The sequence below is a fragment of the Rhinatrema bivittatum genome, chromosome 1 (assembly GCF_901001135.1).
Source record: "Rhinatrema bivittatum chromosome 1, aRhiBiv1.1, whole genome shotgun sequence".
Classification (NCBI taxonomy): Eukaryota; Metazoa; Chordata; class Amphibia; order Gymnophiona; family Rhinatrematidae; genus Rhinatrema; species Rhinatrema bivittatum.
Window position 1 is genome coordinate 183,489,232 of NC_042615.1, and position 13,830 is coordinate 183,503,061.

Below are 13,830 nucleotides of genomic sequence, written 5' to 3' on the forward strand. Positions count from 1 at the left end.
CTTTATCTGGGGTGGTTAGTTTTAAATGTTCTCCTTTTTTTTTTCATTTGTTTGGATTCCATGATGCTGTATATCTGGCCTTTTATGATATGGCAGAGTTTTAAATTCTTACTTTGTACAACTTTTTTAAAATGTGAATTATGGTAGAATTGTGCTCTATGCAACACAAGGATGATGAACTGTGTTTTTTTTTCTCTTATCTTTTGATATCTGCATTAATGTAGAAGCAGCCCTCACAGTAGGCACAGTTGTGCCCCGATAACTGCTTGCAGCTTAATGCAGAAATATAAAAATGGAATTTTGAGGCTGAGAGACCTCCTGCTTAGCTCAATCTTGTTCTCTACGACGTTTGATTCTCTGGGTTTCAGAGGAGCCCAGGAGAAACTGGAATTCTGGCCAGGAGTGGCAGCAGCACAGAAACTGAGAAATGGAAGATATAGCGAACAAGCATTTCTTTTTTTTAAACTTATTTAAATTGTATTTAAATGTTTATTTTCTTTACACATTAATAGGATTCTAATTTGGCCATAGAGAGGGCCCTGCATCACCACCTAGGTTTGCTTGATTGGAGAGGCGTTGGGTAAATAAGGGCTGGATCTGGGTGAGAGGGCTGCAAAGGAAGATGTACTGTGTTTGGAGTGACTTTGGCAGCCAGTCTCAGGGCAGATTCTTCCCATGGGTTTACAGTGGAGTATTATGCATGCAGCTGTGAGTTACTGTGTGGTGCTTTTGGCAGTTGAAGGCACCCTGCCACCACACTCATTTATAAATGTCTAAATTCCTTGATATCTAAGCAACATTGAGAAAATGGGGCTGAGTATTTCCAGTGTTGCTCTCCGTAAGCTCCTCCTGTCTTGAAAGGCTGCCTCTGTGACGCTGCATCCTGCTTTTTTTTTTTTGTGTCCTGCAGCTCCTGCGAATGACGATAGCAAAGCAGAGGCTCGGGGATGAAGAAGTTGGGGCGCGGCACTTTGCTCCCCATGAGCGGGAAGACCTTGTCCAGCAACTGGAGAGAGCGCGAGAGCAGGTAATGGTGAAATAGTGAGTGTGTGTGTGTGTGAATATCCATGCTGCTTGTTCACACTGCTGTGTAGCACTCTCACTCAACAGGCTGTGCGAGTCGAATGTGATGCAACTACAATTAGGGCAAAGGATTTATACAACCGGTGATACTGACTTGTACTATTGCAGAAAGTGATGTAGGATCTTCACAATAAAAAATAAACCGTTTTGAGGCCAGACTGGTGGCTTTGTGTCAGTGGTGCATGCTGCCATACAGAGGGTCCTTGGTTTGTTTCTTGGATTGGGCCTTCCACGGCGCAGGTTGGCTGGGGATGCTGCAGAAGTAGCGTTCACAGCCCCTGAGGGGAAAGGAAGAGCCACATTCATCATTAAGGGGATCCCAAAGGGAGTCCTGGTGCATGGCTCCCGGCCTCCGGACTAATGCTGCAATGACCAGCCTAGGAACAGTGGGAGGGAGGGAGGGTCTGTTAAAACAGGGGAAAAAATCCCTGGGTAATTGTGAATGAAGGCTCATGGCAACAGGCCCCCCTCGCCCCCAGCACTATTTCCAAATGAGCTGGAAGGAAAAGGAGAAAAGAGGAGTCACTGGGCCACCCCCCCCCCCCCCCCCCCCCACACACACACACACAGACTCATGTTATGTGGCAACATTAGTATGCATGGAGCTCTTAAAGATAATTCACACAGGAACTTGCAAAGCAAGCTTGAGTGCAGGCAGCTTAAGTGGCTTGCCCAGGGTCAAATGATGAGAAATGAAAGGGAGACTTGAACCCGGCTCCCCAACTCCACTCTCACTACCTTGCTGCATTGCCAACTTTTCTCTAAGGTCCACAGAGCAGACCAGAGCTTGCTGTTACGGCTCATCTGAAAGAGCTCTCTAGCACCGTACTGGGGACTGACCTGGTCATGGTTCAGAGAGGAGAGGGCCTCCTGCATAAGCCAGTGCCACTTCTTGCTTCTGAGATATCTCAGGATCATGCAGTGGGCAGGGGGCTTCTCTTTTTAGATGTTTTTGAATTGTTAATTTTGATGCTTATTTTCCAGCTAGTTAGGAGTTTTTTTGAGAGTACTAAAATCAGTGTTTTCCTAGTACAGGCACCAGTGCTGGCTATCTGAGATAATCACCTTTTAATACTGTAACCTGAAACATTGTCTGTAATTTTATTTACTGGCTTCAGTTTCTATAATTCAGCATAGCGCTCAGTTCCCCAACCACAACCGAGCAAGGGGGTAGGTTGAGAGAGTTGGGCAGTGGGGGTTTTTTTGTGTTTATCCAATAAATATTGGTTTAATTTCACTGAGGGTGTTTTATCAGTGATTATCAGCTAAAACCTAAAAACAGAAGCAATGGCTCTACAGCAGCTGCATTGTCAGTCACATAATATGTTGATACTCCTTTCTTGTAGATAGGTTTTCATTTTTATGCTTTCCAACATAGGGAAAGTTGGAAAGGAATATGTGAAAGGGATTGATGTCTGTCTGTCCATCTGCACAATAACTCTTCAAAAAAAGGGGCAGAAATTCACCAAGTTTGGCATCCAGGAAAACAAATGTAGTTGTCTTGCAAGACTTTGTGAATCAGAACTGAGCCTTCACACAATATCCCCATTGCTTTCTTTGGGAAGCTGTTCGAATGCTGACCATCACTCAGTTACAAAAGCCCCCACCCTTCCAGCACTTTGCCTATAGCAACACAAGCAGGTAGAGACAGGAAAAAATGGCGAAGGATGGCATCAAAAGGCACTTTCAAAGCCACCTCCCCTACAATTCCAAAGTAAGCATCTACGCCATGTACACCTGCATATTTCCCACTAACACATACACCATCCATTACATGCCTACTTGCCCAATCCACCCCAGCCTCCTCTGACTCACCCCCTACACAGTCTTATTCTTTCCCCACACACAAACACACTCGCAGGGATGGCCCTTCCATTAGATAAACTGGGGGATCATCTGGAGCTCCAAAATTTTGGGAGCAGTAAAATCCTACCAGCACAAGGCCCAGAGGGGTGATGTGCCTGATCCAATACTGCCAAAAAGGGAGCGCTCTGCCACCGATAGGAGGGAGCACTGTGTTGTAACTGCTGCCAATAGCTAAGTTGAGGGAAGGAGGTGCATTACCAAAGGTTTGCCTAGGGTACCAGATACTCTTGCAGTGTCCCTGCACCTGCAGCCCTCTTATTCCTACAACACCCTCCAAACACACATGCATTCCCCACATGCACACATCTCTACACCTCTCCCCAAATACGTATTTATATCCCATTCATATGACACCCCTTCTACAGGTCTTTGTACCATGCGTCTGCAAGCTTTCCTTTCTTGTTAATGGGGCGGAGGGGAGATCGTCTTATGTAGTTGCTATAATAATAATAATATTGCCGTCTGAGCAGTTGCTGAGTTTATGAAGTTTAGCAGTGCTTTGGTTGTAAAATCATATTAACAATAGATGATGGCAGAAATAGACCCTCCCAGTCTGCCCAGTTATCCCCATGGACACTGCAAAGGATACATCCCAGCTGCCAGCCATAGAGAGTGACTGCATGTAAGATCCCTCTCCTTATCCAGGACAGCTTCTGTCATCTCTCCCCCCTTGTATTTCACCATCTTGAGCAGATAATCTGCAAAATCCCACGATTAGTTCATACTCTGCTCCCCTCCCTTCCCCCTCTAACCACAAAGCCTGGCAAATCTTTAATTGCTTTACTGAAGTATCAAAGAAACCTAAAGTTATGAAACCTGGGCCCTTGAGCTAGGACCACCAGCCTGTGTAAGGTTGTACTTACATCACTAAGCTGAAAGGGTTCCCACTGAGATCCTTTTGTTCTGTTGATCACTGTTTTCTCTTTAAGAGAGACTTGAGTGCAAAATGAATTTTGAAGGAGTTTTGCTTTTTTTTTTTTTTTTTTTAACTTTGTACAGCTTTGAGGGGTAGTAGTTTCATGCAAGTAGTTTAATTTTAGCAGAAGAACAGAAACCTTTTCATTTTTGTTTTTTTTAAAATAAAAGCCATGCTTCTTTCTCTGTCTCAAGATTCCTCTGTCAAGTATCTCATTTTCTCTTCTTTCTTCTGCTTCCCTCTTTCATTTTCTTTGTCTCTCTTTTGTCCCGTCTCACTTGTATAGCATTCCTGGTTTTTCCTTTCTAACTTGTCCCTTCTTTGCTCTTTCCTCATTTGTCCATACCCTTCTGTATACATACACACACGGGTGCTGTCAATCTTTTCCCTTCTTTAAAAGCTTGAGATGGAACAGGATGTTTCCCTATCCCATGGAGCTCTCTGCAGGACAGGAACTGGTGATGTCCCTGCACTGTGGAGCCCTTCTAGTGGTGATGGCGGAGAAGACGGTTAATTGGGCCGGCTCTCAGGGCCCTGCTTGTCCAAACACTGTACCTTCAGGGGCAGCAGAATGCCTTTTTGGTTGGAGGGTATCCAATCCAATTAAACCCCACCCCCTCCCTTTATCCTCCTCCTCGTCACTGGTCTCCCTCTCTTCCCTTGCCCCACCCTTTCACTCTCTCTCTCTTCCTCTTGCCCATGCTGGTCAGCGGCAGCAGGAGGAGATTGGTGGTGCCTCGGGGTGCGTTGTGCTCCTCTGCCATCTGGCTCAGTTGCTGCTTTGAACCGCATGGCTGTAGAGTCCCTTGAAGTTGAAAACAGAAGTCAGGACCAGAGCTGGAAGATGCCGCTGTAGCACTGCTGCTCTCTTCTCTTCCTGCTGCTAAACAACTGCTGTCTGCTTGACCTGGCCCCGGATCTCCCACAGTGATTCTGCGGGAAGGGCCATATGTCAATCGGGCTCTGGCCCACCCCATTCCAACGCCTGCATGTACAGTACCTTTACTGCTCTTAAGATGACCTCTGATTATTTTTTAATAGCTGTCATTCAGATATATCTTCACATCAGGAGAAGATTAAAATAGGAGGAGATCAACATTAATGTAGGTTCAAAAAGGTAGATTGTGCTTAGTAGATTGTGGGATGAAGAGGCTTTGTACAGGGTTGCAATATTGTTTTCCATTGTGATCATTATTTGCTACACTTAGCCATTGATAAATGAGCTGCTATTTTAGTGTCTTGTTTTTCTTCATCAAGCATTAGTGGATGTGGAGAGGGATAAAGAGCATGGCATGGGAGATTTCTTAGAACAGTGCTGCCATTTCTGTGTGCTGTTGTGCTTTTCTTATTAACATGCCTGTTTAGCAGAAACCATAGTAATTTGTATCTTTCATAATTCCTAAATCTTAGCCTTAAGTGATGTGATATAGTCACTATTCTGTCTTAGGAGCCCTTAAGGGCTGAAGACATCAGCTCCGGCAGAGACACCAGCCACAGGAGGGGATGAGCAAGGAAATCCTATCAACGCTTCCTAGGTACTCCTCTCCCCATCCCTGCTGTACCCTGCAGCAGTCTAGCTGGCTGCAGGAACAGGGCTCTCCTTGCTCTGTCCCAACATATCTGCTAGTGCAGGCTTCTTAAGGGTCCACTGAAGGAAGACCCGGCACCAAAAGGTGTACTCTTTGTATATCCTTTCATGAGCATAAGAGAGAGATCCTTACACAAGAACCTCCAGCTGTCTTTCAGCTAAAACTGTTTTCTGTACTCTATGTCCTATGACTTTAAAACAAAAGAGAAACCATTTAAACAATCTGATTGTACTAATACCTTCTAATGAGAAACCATGTAAATGCTCTGAGTGATACCCTCAATCAAATAGTTAAATGCTTTGAATGTTGTATGATCATTTTCAATCAGAAACACCATCTAAATATTTCTGAACATAATACATCCAATGCATCGAATTATCCAAGGGAAAGAACCCCAGTCCACAATGCTGTAAATCACTGTTTCCCAACCCTCTCCTAGAGGAACACCTCTGCAGTCAAGGTTTCAGGATTGCAATAATGAATATGCATAAGATAGATTTGCATGCAATGAACACCCACTATGCATCTTGAAAACGGCTTCAGCTGAGAACTCCTAGATAGTCATTATAGGCTTAGCAGTAATATTATGTAAGAAGGGTACTTGTGAAGTCACCAAGGCCTCATACTGCAGCAGCCACTGCTAATCCAAAATATGCTACAGCCCTCAATATCTACTGACCCTTGTGATTTCAATGATATGGGTAAGAGTAAGCCATGCCTATCTTAGACCACAGGAAAGGCAAAAAAGAAAGAGGAACATAAGCTACCTACCTATTGATACTGTCTTGACTTCCACCTACTTGCCCACAAGATGACTCATCACATTCAGCATTTGGATGCATTGGCCTGCTGAATGCCAGATCGGTCAATAAGAAATCCCCAGTAATTCATGATATTATAAATGAGTAAATTTTACTCATCTTAGGGATAACTGAAACATGGCTAGATGAGGCAGAGGGAGCTTCACCTGAATGAGTCATGCCCAGAGGATTTCTTTATCCAGCAACAACCCAGATCAGGGAGATGTGGAGGGGGAATGCAGTCCTATTTCTAAACTTAAGCAATATATGAAAAATCCCTCTCCCTCAGTTATTGGAATCAGAATGCCTACTAGCCTACCTAGGACTCAAGAACCTAATAGGGCTCCTGGCGATCTATGGAGCCCTTTAAAAAACTATGCGTTGTCCTTACAGTAGCTGCTAGAGTTTATCACAAATGAGACTCTAGGATAGTATTGAACAAATCATAAATCCAACTAGAAAACTGTTTAAAATAGTAAATGGCCTGATATTACCCTCACCTCAACAGAACCCTACTGTTGCGCTGGAGGTGGACCCTTGGCCTGGTGCAGGATTGGTATGGCCCTCTGGTCGGACCCAGAGAGCGCCTGCCACCAGGAGGTGGCGCACACTTGGAGACAGAGGCTAGCTGGAGCTTCACCAATAACAGTCCAAGGTCTCCGTGGGTTGACCCCTTGGATTCCCTGACCGCCTGGTCTTAGGTGGGCCTCAGAGGGTCTCCCAAAGAGGTAGCGGAGAGGTGTGCCCACCAAGAGCAAAGGTGCGTGGCTAGTGGAGAACAGGTGAGCTAGACCGGAACAGGGATTACCGGAGACCACTGGAAGGAGACAGGGACTGAAAGTCCACCGTCAGGATAGGCAGCGCCTAATGGTCTAGCTTGCAGAAGGCAGAGCAGGTAGGCCTAGTGGTCACAGGAGAAGCGAAGAGAGTGTCCGAATGGAGCGCAAGGATCAAAGCCAGGATATCCATCCGAGAATGGTCCACCAAAGCAAAGGTCTGTTCCAGCTATCAGTCCGAGTGTGGTCAGTTCCAGGCAGTGGTCAAACGTGATCAGAGGCAGGCAGCGGTCAGTACTGAGTATCAGTCTGAGAAGGTACAACCTGGTAGTGGAATGTGGAACACGAAACAGAAACAGACGCTGGAACACAGGAAGGACCACGGGAGTGCAGGAACACAGGACGGCAACTAGCTTCACACAAATGTGACAACCCATTTGCCAAGGCGAGGAACTGAGGGAAGGCCCTCGCCTTTTAAGTGGTGATCGTCATCAGGAGGCGTCCAGCCCGAGGTTTCCACCCTGGGCCCTTTAAAAGAGGAAGTGCGTGCCGAGGGGTGGGGCCAAGGATGCGGAGCCCCGATGGGAGCTCTGCTGTGAGGTCTGAGATGATGGAGGAGCACGGGGAAGGCGCTGAGGATGCCACAAGCTGGCTGCAGCAGCGAAAGAGGAGTGCCCGTAGCTCGTGGAGGGAAGCGCAAGGTGAGCAGGCCCGATCGCGGCAACAGCACAGCCGGGACGCGCAACACATACTTCTCAGTCTAAATTAACATCAGGTGACTTGGCCTACTTTGAGAATAAAATCAAGGACCTCTGTCGGCACTATCAAGATATCTCCCACCCGGAGACAAAGATGAGCTCAACTCCTCCAAGTGCAAAAGAGGCATAGGACTAATTTTCCTCAATCACTGAAGAAGGTCTCAAACAGGGGCGGATTGGCCTATCGGGGATCGGGCTTCCCCCGGTGGGCCGGTTGCTCCCATCACGTGATTTTTTTTTTTTTAAACTTCCCGGGCGCAGGGAGGCTTATGTGGCGCAGCGACAGGCGGATCGGCAGGGTTGTGGTGAGGCTCACATCACCACGGCCCGAAGAAAAAGATCACATTTAAACGCGCTGATGCTCCTCCTCCTTCCTTCCCACGCGGCTCCGGAAACGTTTACTTCCGGGGCCACACAGGCAGGAAAGAGGAGGAGCATCAGCGTGTGCAGAAGAGGAGCAGCACTTACGGGCCGCCGCAAATCCCAAGTCGCAGTGGCCCGAGAAGAGGAAGAAGCCCGGTAGCAGGGCCGCCGCAGATCATCCCGAGAAGATCAGGGCCGCTGCAGAGCCCATCCTGCGGCGACCCGCGAAGAGGAGGCCCAGAGGTGAGAGAGAGGCTGAGGGTCTGTAAAGGGTGTGTGTGTGTGTGTGTGTGCGTGTATGAGATGAGTTGAGAGACTGTGTGTGAGAGTGAGGACCTGAATGTTTGCAGAGACAGCATGTGAGAGCCTCTGTGTGTGTGAGTCAGACAGCATGTGCAAGTGAGAGCCTGTGCTTGAGCAAGACAGCATGTGGGAGTGAGAGAGAGCCTGTGTGTGTGAGAATGAGACAGTATGTGCCAGTGAGAGACTGTGTGTATGAATGATTGTATGAGAGAGAGCATGCGAGTGTGAGAGCCTGTGTGAGTGTGAGAGAGAGAAATGCATGTGAGAATGAGAACCTGACTGTGTGTTTGAGGGAAGAAGATAGAGAAAAGAAACAGAAAAAAAGACAATATAAAAGGAATTGGCAAAAAAAAATAAGAAAGGGAAGGTGGAAAAAAATAAGAAAGGGAAGGTGGAAAAAAAAAAGCCTGTGACCAACCAATTAGAAAACTAAGATCAGACAGCAAAGGTAAAAAAAAAAAAAATACTTTTTAGTGATTGGCACATGAAATCTTTGGGAATGTGCAAGAATAGCACTTTCTCTATGCGGATCTCACAATGTACGAGATCAGCATGGAGAAAGTGGAAGCCCATGTGGCCTGCACAGAGGAGGCAGCAGAATGGGCTTGTGCCAGTAGCAGCAATCGGCACCTCCCCAATAGCCACGCAGCAGCAGTGACAGTGACAGTAGAGGAATGAGAGAGGCTCTGAGGTTGCTGGCAAAAGAGGGGGGGGGGTCTGTCTTTAGTGTGTGCATGTGTATGAATGGGACTCTGCCTGGGTGGGTGTATGTGTGTGAATGCATGGGTGCCTGCCTGGGGGATGGGGAGGGAGTGGTGTGAAAATGAATGGGAGCCTGCCTGGGAGTCAGTGTGTGTGTGTGTGTGTGTGTGTGTGTGTGTGTGTGTGTGTGTGAGAATAATTGGGAGCTTGCCTGGGTGTGTGTGTTTGTGTGTATGTGAGGGAGCCAGTGAATGTGAGAGCATGAGTGTGTATGAGAAAATCCAAGAGAGTAAGAGTTTGTATGTGGAGGGGGAGAGAGTGTCTTAGAGCCTGAGAGTGTGTCAGTGTCAGTGAGAGCGAGAAGTTATGGTGGATATAAGAGCATGAATATGTATTTATTTTATTTATTTATTTAAAGGCTTTTATATACCGGAGTTCATGCACTAGTGCATACCACTTCGGTTTACACGGAACAAGGAACAGAAAATTACATCAAACAGATTGAACAATTAAACAAATATACAATTACATCCAACAATTGGGTATAAATAACATGGCTAACTTAGTAGGAACTTAGAGTTAGAGGTGAAGGAGAGAAATAGTACCAAGTGGTAATAGAACAATGTTAATAGCTAAATAATAAATATAAATAGTAAATACAAGTTCTTATAATAAATACAGGTGTTTACAGATTACAGTCTTCATGAAAAGTTTACGTCTACAGAATAGGGTCAAGTAAATAAGAACTGGCGGTTATTTCTATAGGAGTGAAGACTTCAAAAACTAAGGTTACATCTGGATTAAGAGGTATTGGTGTAGCATGTTCAAATATTTAATGATTTGGAATTGTGAGACCAAGGATAAAATTAGGTGTATGTGACAGTGTATGTGTGAGAGAGAATGGACATGTGAGTATGTGTGAGGGAGAGAGGATAACCTCCTAATCCTCTACAATATCAGGGTGACTGGAAATCAAGAGTGCCCATGAATGGACAGCAGGGGCTTTTTAAAATCCTTATTAGTTTTAATTATTGAATATTATTTGATGTCTTCCGTTTTTGAAATATTTTATTTGTGTTGTAAACAAATTTTTGAAAATTTCCCTGAGTTAAATTACTGGAGGTTCTATTCATCAGCAGTTTTGAAATATATATTTTTAGTATGATTTTCCTATTGTGATGTTTTATAGTTCTTGATTTTATTGTTTGATGTTTTATGAGGAATGATGGTATTTCTGTTTTTCCATTGCTGCATTACATATAGTCTAACTTGTTGTGATTTCCAGTTCAGTCTGTCTATGCATTTCTGAGTATATTTTATGGTCCCTTTATTCTGTATTTGGTGACTCACCAAATTGTATGTGTAACTGGGTACCCATGGGCCAGTATGGAGAAAAATCCCCCGGGCCACTATTTTCCCACAATCCGCCCCTGGTCTCAAAAATCCTTTGGCTGTCCTCTGCCTAACAATCTTCACCCTCAACCTTGCTCATCCAAGTTAGTGAAACTAGCAAGCAGGGGTCTCATCACCTTGGTGCCCAAAATGATAAACTCCTCCCTCTCTGAGGGACCTGTCCATTTAAATTGATTGTAATCCAATCTGAGACCCAACTTTGGGGAAAAGGCGGAAATCCTGTTTTCATGAATAAGTAAATAAAGTTGGGATTTGGCATGATAAAAAGGCCCTATGTCCAGACAAAACCGAAAACTCCCACCCCAGTGTTTTAATCCATATGGGCTCATCTTGGGCCAAAACCTCTTTGTTAGTCTCTTATGGTGTCTGCTGTGCAGCAGTGGCTAACTCATGACAAGTTGGGCCTTGGAAATTTTAGTTCTACAGTGTAACATCTTAATTGAACTGCATCGGTCCATTCACATTGAGAATATACTCGTGCCAATATCTGCTTGTTTGAAAAGCCTAGGTATCCCGATTTGATGCCAGTTTAACATTTAATCACCAAATTAAATCTGATGTCCACTCCTTTTTTTTTCCTTTTTTTAAATTTTGCATAATCATAAAATTTTGCTATTCTCAACAGACTTTCCTGCTGTCATACAAGCTTTGCCACTGCCCCTATTAGACTACTGCAATGCATTATATATTGGTCTTCCAGCTTCAATATTGTGGGCTTTACAAATGCTACAAAATGCCAAGGCCAGACTGATATTGGGCCATTCAATGCGAGACCACATTTCCCCTGTGCTTGATGGGCTAGTCTGGCTGCCAGTTCACTTGCGAATCATGGATAAAATTCTACCACTAGTTTACGACCTTTTCACAATGAATTTTTTTCCTTGGTCCAATGCACTTGTGCAGATTTGGAACCCCTGCTGAGTCTTATGGTTCTCTGAGAGGAATTATTAGATGTCCTTACAGCGAGCATTTTCGGTCATGGCTCCAGACCTTTGGAATTTTCTTCCCAAGGCGATACATCTTAACAAGCTGTATTAAAACGTTTAAAGTAATGCTCAAAACATACCTATCTGAGTGTGCATTTAATTGACGCATGTTATGGTTTTCTTGGCTGGTGATTTTAGAATTGATTACGTCTGTTTAATTTTTCTATGCTATGTTTTAATTGTGTGTGTGTGTGTGTTTCATTTTGGGAACTGCCTTGGGCTTTAGTATATGGTGATATATAAGTGCAAATAAAGATATAATACAAACAGTACAAATTCAGCTAAATGACTGGCTGGAAGAGAAAAGTTGGCTGAATCCTTACCAGTCTGGATTCAGACTGTCTTCATCGCCCTGCTGGATGATTTCCTCAGATACTGCAACAGAAGCCAGGCAACAGTGCTAGTGCTACTGGATTTCTGTGCAGCTTTTGACACCAAAGATCACAATATCATACTATTACAACTAGCAGAGGCCAGCCTAAGAGGCAAAGTCCTAACCTGTTTCAGTTCCTGCCTCTCTAACAACAATCTGTATATTCTCGCCGACATCTTGTTGGCACCCTGGATTTTGGACTGTGGGTCCCCCCAGGGTGTCAGGGTCTTAAAAAAAACCCAAAAAAACCCAACAACACAATAGCTATGCTTTCAGTCGATGTTGCTTAGTGTAGAAAATAAAAGGTAGAAACAAAACATGTGCTTTCTGATTTATTTTATTTATTTACTAGCTGTACCCAGCCACGCGTTGCTGTGGCTCAGTCTGGTTAAATGGAAAAGAAAGAAAAGAGCGCACATTTCTAATATGTTTAAGCGAGCTGTTCTCTGTTCAACTCTTTGCGCTTTGGCTGCTGCAGGCTGCAGCTGCTTGTGATCTCTTCACAGCCGCTTTCTACTGCATTTGCTCTGCTCCGGCCGTCCCAACTCCCTCCCCCCCCTTCCCTGGCGGTGGACGGACTGGCTCGGCGACTCTTCTACCCTTTCCTCCTCCTGTGTAACTCCTCCTCCTGTGTAACTGTCCGGCAGTCCCTACTCCCTCCCCCCTTCCCCAGTGGCGGAGGAACGGGCTGAGCCATTTATCAGAGCGGCGACTCGTCTGCCCTTTCCTCCTCCCCTCTGTGACACCCGGCACGTAGCGCAGAGCTCTATGGTCCGCACATGCGCGGTAGAGCTGCTCTCTACTGCGCATTTGCGGTCCATCGGTCAGAGCCCATTTATATTGTAGATAGAGTGTGTTGCTTTTAATTCCAACAGATGGTGCTGTTTTTCCAAAAAAGCATGTTTTTACCTGTCACAGGTGTGACATCTATATAATATAGGTATATAAAAACACTCGCGTATTCGAATGCAACGTTGTGTCAAAATTTCAAAGCAATCAGTGAAGAACATTTGGAGATTTAAGATTTTGAACAAACGAACATTTACATTTTTATTTATATAGATTTATTTAAAAACTCTTCTATACCGTCATTAAGTTAGATAACCATCACACAATTTGCAGGGAGCAACCGGTGTGTTCAAGAAGATACAATATCCCCATATCGGGCAATCTGAGGAATGAGATCCAGTCCAGCTGCATAAACTTTGGCACAGCCTTGTTTAGATCCCACAATGGAGGCTCAGGAGCTAACGTGCCGGGAGAGAGCTCTCAGTTGGGTAGCACTTAAGAACAGCTGGCTGAATAGGTGGGTTACCCTATAGCCAATGGGAGCCTGGCTGGGTATAACTCAGCCCACAGTACCTGGGAAGGCAACACACTATAGTTTCTATATTTGCTCTCAGTTAAAATAGCTCTCTGTACAGAGCTCCAATCCATAACCAGCAGCGCTGGTGGTTCAAACACAGCAACCACCTTACAGAGGGCTCTATTCTATCACCAGTACTTTTTAACATATAACTCAGATCACTAGTACAGTTGACACAACCTGTTTGATTATAAAAGCCTTCATCTGTGCAGGTGATGTCCAGCTTGTACTACCTATGGAACCAGTCCCATCAACAGCTATAAAAAAAAAACCAAACTAAGCACATAAGAACATAAGAAATTGCCATGCTGGGTCAGACCAAGGGTCCATCAAGCCCAGCATCCTGTTTCCAACAGAGGCCAAACCAGGCCACAAGAACCTGGCAATTACCCAAACACCAAGAAGATCCCATGCTACTGATGCAATCAATAGCAGTGGCTATTCCCTAAGTAAACTTGATCAATAGCAGTTAATGGACTTCTCTTCCAAGAACTTATCCAAACCTTTTTTGAACCCAGCTACACTAACTGCACTAA

General features: G+C 45.0%; 1 protein-coding gene across 3 annotated transcripts in view; it reads left to right on the forward strand.

Annotated features, from left to right (window-relative positions):
- Positions 1 to 13,830, forward strand: part of CCDC149 (coiled-coil domain containing 149) — a 167,783-nt gene that overhangs the window by 90,959 nt on the left and 62,994 nt on the right. For all 3 annotated transcript variants that reach the window (XM_029590108.1, XM_029590090.1, XM_029590099.1), the window contains one exon: positions 911 to 1,027. In XM_029590108.1, the coding sequence (XP_029445968.1) occupies positions 911 to 1,027 (117 nt within the window). The remainder of the gene's footprint in view (positions 1 to 910; positions 1,028 to 13,830) is intronic.